The sequence below is a fragment of the Salvelinus namaycush genome, chromosome 4 (assembly GCF_016432855.1).
Source record: "Salvelinus namaycush isolate Seneca chromosome 4, SaNama_1.0, whole genome shotgun sequence".
NCBI classification, from domain to species: domain Eukaryota; kingdom Metazoa; phylum Chordata; class Actinopteri; order Salmoniformes; family Salmonidae; genus Salvelinus; species Salvelinus namaycush.
Window position 1 is genome coordinate 75,600,956 of NC_052310.1, and position 12,495 is coordinate 75,613,450.

The 12,495-nt window shown below is 42.5% G+C and overlaps 1 protein-coding gene across 1 annotated transcript; it reads left to right on the top strand.

Annotated features, from left to right (window-relative positions):
* The first annotated feature begins 286 nt into the window (after positions 1 to 286).
* LOC120046828 (rho-related GTP-binding protein RhoU-like) lies at positions 287 to 9,626 on the top strand. Its single transcript, XM_038992366.1, has 3 exons — positions 287 to 859; positions 1,236 to 1,294; positions 4,670 to 9,626. The coding sequence occupies exons 1-3, from the start codon at positions 610 to 612 to the stop codon at positions 5,123 to 5,125; spliced, it is 765 nt and encodes a 254-aa protein (XP_038848294.1). The 5' UTR covers positions 287 to 609; the 3' UTR covers positions 5,126 to 9,626.
* The last annotated feature ends 2,869 nt before the right edge of the window (positions 9,627 to 12,495 follow it).

Here is a 12,495-nt window from a genome sequence, read left to right on the forward strand (position 1 = left end):
AGATCAAACAGGCTGAGGGATACAAATGTAAGAATTGTGTCCAATTTAACCATCAATAGTAGAGCATTGGAAACCATTGAACAGACGAAGCCTTACAAATGAGTTCATAAAAAAATATTTTTATACAAAAATAATCAAATTCTACCCCATACAGAGTAAGATATATTTGCAATCTACGGGGGCTTGCTTGTTGCTATTGGTCAATGGTGCAATGTTTTTTCTGACTCTGGTGTTTGATGATGTCATGTTGCTCACGTGTAGAAGGCTGAGCTTTTTTTTACAGTCATAGGGCTGAGTAGGTGAGGGGAGTGCAAACTACAACTTTGGAAAAGATTCAGGAAATACATTTCTAATCATACAGGGTGGAAACATTTTCACCTATTGGATTTATTGCTTGAGGAATTTATTTCTGTACAATGGGGGATTTACATCAAGGTGTCTACATCGTCTTTGTAGAAAGGCAACACTTTTTCCAGCCATGGAACTCCACAGAAGATAAAGGACAGTTCTTGTGAAAGTCCCGTTGATGTCAGATCTAGGAAACTAATGGTTTGGCGTAACTAGGATTAACTGGTTGCTGGACAGTTCCATTGGCGATACAACAAGGCGATGCCACCCCAGGACGACGGAGATTATAAACCTGTAGCGGTGTCGGCGGCGGTCCCACCGGTTCCTCCTCCGAGGGTTCGGAGCAGAGAGTCGTTTTCGGGCTCCAAGTGTCGGCCCGGTGGCGGAGAGCGCAAAGTGAAGTGTGTGCTTGTCGGTGACGGCGCAGTTGGGAAGACGAGCTTGATTGTCAGCTACACCACAAATGGATATCCAACTAAATATGTCCCAACTGCCTTTGATAATTTTTCAGGTAACTTGACAAATATGTGCCTTTTTAAGTCGGGTAGGCTATTAGGACCTATTGTGGTCCAACGGCTATGCAATTAATTGTTTTTATCTGGCACTTTTAACAGCACAGGTGTTACCTTACCTTGTTTTCTATGAATTCTATTTTTGAACAGCCTCAGACTTACAACAATCTAACGTTTTTTTTTGTGTAAAATTTCTGTCAACTGTCTGCTGCCGTACATTGGCAACAGGAAGACTATGGTAATTGTTATACTCAATAGTTTGTCCATAAAAACACTATTCTGGCCTTAACAGTATTTAATTGCGTTGTGGTTACCAATTTATTCTTTGTTATATTGGCTGATTAAATGTATCATTTGTTGTATATTTTCTTTCAGCGGTCGTGGCAGTTGATGGCAAGCCAGTGAAACTGCAGCTTTGTGACACAGCTGGACAGGTTTGTAATTCAAATACACCTATAGGACAGTTTCATATGATCGCTACAATCCTGGAAGTGTAAAGGATTCGTTAAAAATAAAGAAGTTGACATTTTTGCTGTTCCTAAATGTCTCAAACTTCTTCTAACCCCCTAGGCAACTACACGTACGGAATGGGTTCAAATGGTCTACTAGTGTAGGGAAGATAAGGGATCTGTCTAAATTGATGCGCTCCAGTAGTGTTTTTGTCCAGTCATGAGTCTGCACCAGAAATTAGGTTACTCAGATAAATGCTGTCTTCCCCACATGTGAGGGGGTAACAGGCTTGGGGCGATTACAGATAGGAAACTTTATAAGTGTAATGAATTGAATCTGAGCCTGGAAAGGAAACGTATCTTCGGCACAGCTGGGGCTGGTCAGAGGAAACGCGAGATGGGTCTGTTTCTGAGGAGCAGAGCAGGCTGGAGAGAGTCGGCAGTGGAAAACAGCCCATGAAAGCAGGCAAAGAGAGATCCAGAGCGGTTCTGTCTAGACACAGAGAGAGCCCCTGGCTGGAGGCTGAGCTCTGTGGGTTCATAGGGTTCTGCTTTGTCTCTGCAGAAAGAGCAGCGAGGCTCTGAGACGATGGGCTTTTCATTAGACACCAATTATCTTTTCAATTGTTTTGAAATAATGTTTTACAAGACAATGCAAGCAATATCATAGTTATAACTTAGTTATAACATAGTTCAACCTTGGTTACATTGAAAAATAATCAAGATGACATTTCCGTTTGCATGAATATTTTTCTTTCATGAAACAGACCAAAATAATTGTGAAAGCACATGCACCACCCGCCCAACCCTATGATGTGCTACAAATATGAGATAATGGCTGAGCCAATTCAACAAAATAATAGTTATCACCTTTTCAATGCTCAATGTCAGCCTGCTCCTCTGGGCATAACTGAGTCCATGTATTTAGCGTACTAAGCATGCAGAAGACTGCCTGAATACCAAATACAGAATCCCTCACTGTCAATGTTTTAGTATTTTATTGGGATCCCCATTAGCTGTTGCTGAAGCAGCAGCTACTCTTCCTGGGGATGTTGTTGACCTCATTGGGTTCCTGATACCGCTAATTAACTCCCAGCCAATCAGAAATGATCTGGAGACCCTTTGCTGCTACTCTCTGAGGAGGGAAATGCACTATTAAAATCTCAGGAAGAAATGGGTACACACAAGCTGGGTGTATCAGAGAAACAGATGAGAGAGTGATAGAATGCACGTTTGTCAATTAACACCAAAATATAATCGCAGTGGAATGCCACCGTTATCTTCCCTCCTATAGAACAAGATGTATTGGAGATATGCAAACGTAATATGAACGTTGTGTAATAAGTTTGCCAGATAAAATGACTAAACACACATTAGCGAAGATAAGCACACATATTGGCGTCAGTGCAATGGCCCAGCTGCCACTTATACCTGATATAAAAGATGTCACCGCTCCACTCAGGGGCTCTTTAGATGGGATATAAATTATGTCACCGCTCTGCTCAGGGGCTCTTTAGATGGGATATAAATTATGTCACCGCTCTGCTCAGGGGCTCTTTAGCTGGTGATATAAATGATGTCATCGCTCCACTTGGGCTCTTTAGCTAGTGATATAAAGGATGTCACCTATCCACCCAGGGGCTCTTTAGCTGGTGATATAAATGATGTCACCGCTCTGTTCAGGGGCTCTTTAACTGGTAATGTAAATTATGTCACCGCTCCACTCATGGGCTCTTTAGCTGGTGATGTAAATTATGTCACCACTCCACTCAGGGGCTCTTTAACTGGTGATATAAATGATGTCACCGCTCCACTCAGGGACTCTTTAGCTGGTGATATAAATGATGTCACCGCTCCAGGGGCAGACAAAGTGTGGACTATGGTTCATGGTCTTATGTATACTAAACAAAAATATAAAGTGTTGTTTTCATGAGCTGAAATAAAAAATCCCAGATATTTCCCATACGCACAAAAAGCTTGTTTCTCTAATTTTGTGCACTAATTTGTTTACATCCCTGTTAGTGAGCATTTCTCCTTTGCCAAGATAATCCATCCACCTGACAGGTGTTGCATATCAAGACGCTGATTAAACAGCTTGATCATTACACAGGTGCACCTTGTGCTAGGGACAATAAAAGGCCATATGCAGTTTTGTTACACAACACAATGCCACAGATGTCTCAAGTTTTGAGGGAGTGTGCAATTGGCATGATGACTGCAGGAATTTCTACCAGAGCTGTTGCCAGATATTTGAATGTTAATTTCTCTACCATAAGCTGCCTCCGTCATTTTAGAGAATTTGGCAGTATGTCCTCCCGGGCCTCACAACCACAAACCACGTGTAACCACGCCAGCCCAGTACCTCCACATCTGGCTTCTTCACCTGCAGGATTGGTTGGGGGGGTGCTAAGGAGTATTTCTGTCTGTAATAAAGCCCTTTTGTGGGAGAAAACCGATTCTGATTGGCTGGACCTGGCTTTCTAGTTGGTTGGCCTATGCCCTCCAAGGCCCACCCATGGCTGCACCCCTGCCCAGTCATGTCAAATCCATAGATTAGGGCCTAATTTCCTCATATGAACTGTAACTCAGTAAAATCTTTGAAATTGTTGCATGTTGCGTTTATATTTTATGTTCAGGATAATTATTTAAATCTATAATATAGTCATGTTCTAGCAATTTAACAATGCTCTCTCTCTCAACAATTTAGCTATTGGTAGTTTTTCTATTTAGCATTCGTGCTAGTGTATTATATGCTGGTCGGCATGAACAGTACCTTCATTACTAAATGGCATGTCAGTCAGCAACATTAGAGGAAATTAAAATCAACTGTAGGCTACGCTGAAAAAGCTGTCCCTAATCAGACACACTACGGCATGTCACGCTAACTGAAACTGATACAGGTGTCATGGGGTGTCAGGTTGTGGACACAGATTGTGTGTTCCTGCCTGCCACAGACACTTTGTCATGAGGCTGAGGCACCACTAGTTACAGCCATGCACATGGTGACATATCCAATGATGACAGGATTTTCCTTCTCTTGGCTATGACTATGCCCTTGTCAACCCTCTACACTCTTAGAAAAAAGGGTTATTCGGCTGTCCCCATAGGAGAACCCTTTTTGGTTCCAGGTAGAACCCTTTCCACAGAGGGTTCTACATGGAACGAAAAAAGGTGTTTCAAAGGATTCTCCTATGGGACAGCCAAATAACCCTTTTAGGTTCTAGATGGCACCTTTTTTTCTAAGTGTACTCAAAGACCTTTTCACAAGGAGGGCTATTGAGTTGAGCTTGCCCATTCTCGGTTCTACTTGTTATCAGGTCGTGCCATGAACCCCCCTCTCCTCTCCATTCCTCCCTGCAGGATGAGTTTGACAAGCTGCGTCCGCTCTGCTACACCAACGCAGACATCTTCCTGCTGTGCTTCAGTGTCGTCAGCCCCTCCTCCTTCCAGAACGTAACAGAGAAATGGGTGCCAGAGATTCGCCGGCACTGCCCGCAGGCACCGGTGGTTCTGGTGGGCACCCAGTCAGACCTGCGGGAGGATGTTAATGTTCTGATTGAGCTGGCCAAGTACAAAGAGAGGCCTGTGGTGCCCCAGGAGGCCCAGCAGTGTGCCGAGGACATGAGGGCCGTGTCATACATGGAGTGCTCATCACTCACCCAGAAGAATCTCAAAGAGGTGTTTGACGCAGCCATCGTGGCCAGCATCCAGCACTCTGACAGTCAGCAGCAGCAGCATCGACTGACAAAACGGACTCCAGACAAGATGAAGAAGCTTTCTAAGTCATGGTGGAAGAAGTACTGTTGCGTGGTTTAGCCTCTATCTGTGTGTGTGACAGAACGGACGCATAGGTTCCAATTTTGCTTCCATGTCAGCACGTTAACAGACTTCAGGGGCAGTAAGGAAAACAGTGACTGGAATATGGACGAAGGTCTGGTCTGAAGTATCTGAGTTATGTGTAGGTTAGGCCTCAATGACCCCATGCTATTTTTGCTTTACCAACGTGAGCTGCACTGGAGACAGAGCTGACTTCCCTCAAAGACTACTCATTGACTTTCCACTGCCTTATATCCATGATCCTAGGGGGGGGGGCAGCTTCTACATGGACTACTGTGGAAGATGAAGCCCTCTTGATAACCAGGAGGGCTTATGTTGTTATATCATTGTTTTATTAACCTGGTTTACTCTGACCTTTCCCATGGTAAGTGTACAGTATGTAAACTCAGATTCATTTAGCATATGAGATTGAGTCAACTTTCCGATGTGGGATTTACCATCTCTTCGATTTAGCAGTGCCTATGGTAAAAAAAAAGAATCTGTGCAGTAATCAGATAATGCGAGGAGAGTACTGTGTAACGTTCATTATTTTAATGCGTGTTCTTTCAGCCCATATTGGAGAGCCTCATTTGGCTTGTTGTCTAATGTACAAACCACACAGAAACATAGATTTTTTTTTCTCCAAAAATATTTTTCCAGAATTTCTAACTGTTGTTTACATTAGGACATGTGTTCTGTCCAAGCTCATATGAGGGTCACAGTCTCTAGCTATGTGCTGGAATTCTAACTAGACTTGTTGACCTTTGGTTCACTTCACCATAGCACCACCTGAGGGGTTTTAAACAAACACCTTACTTTGTACAGGGCTGACTGCAGCTGAGTCAACGTTAACTCTTAACCACCTTACTTTGTACAGGGCTGACTGCAGCTGAGTCAATGTTAACTCTTAACCACCTTACTCTGTACAGGGCTGACTGCAGCTGAGTCAATGTTAACTCTTAACTACCTTACTCTGTACAGGGCTGACTGCAGCTGAGTCAACGTTAACTCTTAACTACCTTACTTTGTACAGGGCTGACTGCAGCTGAGTCAACGTTAACTCTTAACCACCTTACTTTGTACAGGGCTGACTGCAGCTGAGTCAATGTTAACTCTTAACTACCTTACTCTGTACAGGGCTGACTGCAGCTGAGTCAACGTTAACTATTAACTACCTTACTTTGTACAGGGCTGACTGCAGCTGAGTCAATGTTAACTATTAACTACCTTACTTTGTACAGGGCTGACTGCAGCTGAGTCAACGTTAACTCTTAACTACCTTACTTTGTACAGGGCTGACTGCAGCTGAGTCAATGTTAACTATTAACTACCTTACTTTGTACAGGGCTGACTGCAGCTGAGTCAATGTTAACTCTTAACCACCTTACTTTGTACAGGGCTGACTGCAGCTGAGTCAATGTTAACTATTAACTACCTTACTTTGTACAGGGCTGACTGCAGCTGAGTCAATGTTAACTATTAACTACCTTACTTTGTACAGGGCTGACTGCAGCTGAGTCAACGTTAACTCTTAACTACCTTACTTTGTACAGGGCTGACTGCAGCTGAGTCAATGTTAACTATTAACTACCTTACTTTGTACAGGGCTGACTGCAGCTGAGTCAACGTTAACTCTTAACCACCTTACTTTGTACAGGGCTGACTGCAGCTGAGTCAATGTTAACTATTAACTACCTTACTCTGTACAGGGCTGACTGCAGCTGAGTCAACGTTAACTCTTAACTACCTTACTCTGTACAGGGCTGACTGCAGCTGAGTCAACGTTAACTCTTAACTACCTTACTCTGTACAGGGCTGACTGCAGCTGAGTCAACGTTAACTCTTAACTACCTTACTCTGTACAGGGCTGACTGCAGCTGAGTCAACGTTAACTCTTAACTACCTTACTCTGTACAGGGCTGACTGCAGCTGAGTCAACGTTAACTCTTAACTACCTTACTTTGTACAGGGCTGACTGCAGCTGAGTCAACGTTAACTCTTAACTACCTTACTCTGTACAGGGCTGACTGCAGCTGAGTCAATGTTAACTCTTAACTACCTTACTCTGTACAGGGCTGACTGCAGCTGAGTCAACGTTAACTCTTAACTACCTTACTTTGTACAGGGCTGACTGCAGCTGAGTCAACGTTAACTATTAACTACCTTACTTTGTACAGGGCTGACTGCAGCTGAGTCAACGTTAACTCTTAACTACCTTACTCTGTACAGGGCTGACTGCAGCTGAGTCAACGTTAACTCTTAACTACCTTACTTTGTACAGGGCTGACTGCAGCTGAGTCAACGTTAACTCTTAACTACCTTACTTTGTACAGGGCTGACTGCAGCTGAGTCAACGTTAACTCTTAACCACCTTACTCTGTACAGGGCTGACTGCAGCTGAGTCAACGTTAACTCTTAACCACCTTACTTTGTACAGGGCTGACTGCAGCTGAGTCAATGTTAACTATTAACTACCTTACTCTGTACAGGGCTGACTGCAGCTGAGTCAATGTTAACTATTAACTACCTTACTCTGTACAGGGCTGACTGCAGCTGAGTCAACGTTAACTATTAACTACCTTACTCTGTACAGGGCTGACTGCAGCTGAGTCAATGTTAACTATTAACTACCTTACTCTGTACAGGGCTGACTGCAGCTGAGTCAACGTTAACTCTTAACTACCTTACTCTGTACAGGGCTGACTGCAGCTGAGTCAACGTTAACTCTTAACTACCTTACTCTGTACAGGGCTGACTGCAGCTGAGTCAACGTTAACTCTTAACTACCTTACTCTGTACAGGGCTGACTGCAGCTGAGTCAACGTTAACTCTTAACTACCTTACTCTGTACAGGGCTGACTGCAGCTGAGTCAACATTAACTCTTAACTACCTTACTCTGTACAGGGCTGACTGCAGCTGAGTCAACGTTAACTCTTAACCACCTTACTTTGTACAGGGCTGACTGCAGCTGAGTCAATGTTAACTATTAACTACCTTACTCTGTACAGGGCTGACTGCAGCTGAGTCAACGTTAACTCTTAACCACCTTACTTTGTACAGGGCTGACTGCAGCTGAGTCAATGTTAACTATTAACTACCTTACTCTGTACAGGGCTGACTGCAGCTGAGTCAACGTTAACTCTTAACTACCTTACTCTGTACAGGGCTGACTGCAGCTGAGTCAACGTTAACTCTTAACTACCTTACTCTGTACAGGGCTGACTGCAGCTGAGTCAACGTTAACTCTTAACTACCTTACTTTGTACAGGGCTGACTGCAGCTGAGTCAACGTTAACTCTTAACTACCTTACTTTGTACAGGGCTGACTGCAGCTGAGTCAATGTTAACTCTTAACTACCTTACTCTGTACAGGGCTGACTGCAGCTGAGTCAACGTTAACTCTTAACTACCTTACTTTGTACAGGGCTGACTGCAGCTGAGTCAACGTTAACTCTTAACCACCTTACTTTGTACAGGGCTGACTGCAGCTGAGTCAATGTTAACTCTTAACTACCTTACTTTGTACAGGGCTGACTGCAGCTGAGTCAATGTTAACTCTTAACTACCTTACTTTGTACAGGGCTGACTGCAGCTGAGTCAACGTTAACTATTAACTACCTTACTTTGTACAGGGCTGACTGCAGCTGAGTCAACGTTAACTATTAACTACCTTACTCTGTACAGGGCTGACTGCAGCTGAGTCAACGTTAACTCTTAACTACCTTACTCTGTACAGGGCTGACTGCAGCTGAGTCAACGTTAACTATTAACTACCTTACTCTGTACAGGGCTGACTGCAGCTGAGTCAATGTTAACTTTTAACCACCTTACTTTGTACAGGGCTGACTGCAGCTGAGTCAACGTTAACTCTTAACAGCTAGCAGAGTAAGGTAGTTATTAATGACTATGAGCAAATAATTCAATATCTTTCTGAAACCAATACCATGGAAAGAGTATGTTAATTGTCCCAAGCAAGCTTAACAATACCATAATCTTGTATTATGTTGAAAAAAAGTTGTCTATACCTATTTTCCTATCACTGTGGCATATGTGATGTCTATCTCTATCAATACAGTGTTCTGATTTAACCTATAGAGATGAGGTTATTAGAATTTCAAAATGATAACCATAGAATTAGGAATTAGAATACTAAAATGGACATGAACATTCTTAAGATGGTCCAAAGGTCAGCCATTTTGTTCAGGGAGTTGGGCAACTATGGTTTGACAGTGCTGTGATAAGATATGGTGTGAAACAATGAATGTGTAGAATTTATCTGTACTGTGTGTTTGTTAGTTTTAGAGGAATTTTTCCATTAATTGTTCAAATTAAATGCCAATATGCCAACATTCCATTCAAACAATGCAGTCAATCCACAGACGTACACTGGCCGAAATCAGTTGATGATAGGACTGAGACAACTTGTAAATGCAACAACTACTGATACTGTATCATAAAAGCACTCACAACTTTCCAAGAAAATAAAATCTGAGACATTTATGGTCTGTTTACATATATTTTAGAGGCTATTTATACAGAAAGTTGGTATAAAACCTGTATAAACTGTATTTATAATTATATGACAATATTTTTTGTTGATTATAATTCTATTTCTGATACATGCATCTCCTATGCTTCTACTGCCATTAATTCTAATTACACTGGTTTTGTCACGACTTCCGCCGAAGTCGGTCCCTCTCCTTGTTCGGGCGGTGTTCGGCGGTCGACGTCACCGACCTTCTAGCCATCGCTGATCCATTTTTCATTTTCCATTAGGTTTGTCTTGTCTTCCATCACACCTGGTTCCAATCCCATCAATTACATGTTGTGTATTTAACCCTCTGTTACCCCTCATTGTCCTTGTCGGGGATTGTTTGATTGTATGTTAGGTGCAAGTTATGTTCTGGTGTGCGATGGGTTTTGTACTCACTTTTTTAAATTTTGTATATGTTGGTTTTCGGAGTTTGTGAGCATTTATTAAACGACTCCGTTTATACCAAGTTCGTTCTCCTGCGCCTGACTTCCCTGCCACCAGCACGCACCCATTACAGGTTTTGAATTTCTCCCTGACCAATATGGCTGCCATTTTGACCCCATTCTGTAGCTTTGAGGTTTTATGACATAGCCCCTGTAGTAATGTAATAGGATCTCTATGGTGATAACTGTCACCTCTTTCAGAGATTTGTTTTTCAAGCATTGTAACTCAAGCCTTGTAATAGCTCTTCCAGTAGAATGCCAAACTAAACCTTGGGCTAAATAATACAGTTTCATGTGTGATCAGGTTCACCTCCTTAGATGTATGATGGACCTCTGAAAGGGAATAATAATGGAAGACAGACAATGGGGAAGTTAATGTTTTACTGGATCACTCTTAGTCGACCATGTTGCATCAACGGTCAGTTCAATGTTAATCATAACCATGAATAAATAATATATACAGCTAGTGATTTTATCTCCTTATGAAATACAAGGTATACATTTTCAAACTTCTTCCAATGTCCAGTTTCTCAGTATTGCAGGGATTAGAGTACCAGTCAAAAATGTGGACACACCTACTCATTCAAGGGTTTTTCTTTATTTGGACTATTTTCTACATTGTAGAATAGTAGTGAAGACATCTAAACTATGAAATAACACATATTGAATCATGTAGTAACCAAAAAAGTGTTAAACAAATCAAAATGTATTTTATATTTGAGATTCTTCAAAGTAGCCACCCTTTGCCTTGATGACAGCTTTGTACACCAGCTTTATGAGGTAGTCATCTGGAATGCATTTAAATTACACATTTATTTATTTTTATTTAACTAGGCAAGTCAGTTAAGAACTAATTCTTATTTACAATGACAGCCTACCCCGGCCAAACCTGGACGACGCTGGGCCAATTGTGCGCCGACCTATGGGACTCCCAATCACGGCCGGATGTGATACAGGTGTGCCTTGTTAAAAGTGAATTAATGTGTTTGAGCCAATCAGTTGTTGTGACAAGGTAGGGGTGGTATACAGAAGATAGCCCTATTTGGTAAAAGACCAAGTCCATATTATGGCAAGAACAGCTCAAATAAGCAAAGAGAAACGACAGTTCATCATTACTTTAAGACATGAAGGTCAGTCAATATCGAACATTTCAAGAACTTTGAAGGTTTCTTCAAGTGCATTTGCAAAAACCATCAAGCGCTATGGTGAAACTGGCTCTCACGAGGACCCCCACAGGAAAGGAAGACCGAGTTACCTCTGCTGCAGAGGATAAGTTCAGTAGAGTTACCAGCCTTAGAAATTGCAGCCGAAATAAATGCTTCACAGAAGAGTTCAAGTAACAGACACATCTCAACTGTTCAGAGGAGATCGAATTGCTGCAAAGAAACCACTATTAAAGGACACCAATAATAATAAGATGCTTATTTGGGCCAAGAAACACAAGCAATGGACATTAGACAGGTGGAAATCTGTCCTTTGGTCTGATGAGTGCAAATTGGAGGTTTTTGGATCCATCCGTTGTGTCTTTGTGAGATGCAGAGTAGGTGAACGGATGATCTCCGCATGTGTGGTTCCCACTGTGAAGCATGGAGGAGGAGGTGTGATGGTGTGGGGGTGCTTTGCTGGTGACACTGTCTGTGATTTATTTAGAATTCAAGGCACACTTAACCAGAATGGCTGCCACAGCATTTTGAAGCGATACACCATCCCATCTGTTTTGCGTTTAGGGACTATCATTTGTGGGACTATCATTTGTTTTTAACAGGACAATGACTCAACACACCTCCAGGCTGTGTATGGGCTATTTGACCAAGAATGAGAGTGATGGAGTGCTGCATCAGATGACCTGGCCTCCACAATCACCCGACCTCAATCAAATTGAGATGGTGTGCCATGAGTTGGACTGCATTTTGAAGCGATACACCATCCCATCTGTTTTGCGTTTAGTGGGACTATCATTTGTTTTTAACAGGACAATGACTCAACACACCTCCAGGCTGTGTATGGGCTATTTGACCAAGAATGAGAGTGATGGAGTGCTGCATCAGATGACCTGGCCTCCACAATCACCCGACCTCAACCAAATTGAGATGGTGTGCCATGAGTTGGACTGCAGAGTGAAGGAAATGCAGCCAACAAGTGCTCAGCATATGTGGGAACTCCTTCAAGACTTTTGGAAAAGCATTCCAGGTGAAGCTGGTTGAGAGAATGCCAAGGTTGTACAAATGCCAAGGTTGTCAATATTGTAGAAATGTAGTTCAATAAGGAGAGTTTATGCAGTTGAAATGGAAATATGAAGAAACAAGTTGATTTGGAATCCCTCTTATGCTTTCACTTGTAGTCACAACTCTATGAGCCGTTAGGCCAATTCATCTGGCGTCTGTGTGAGTCA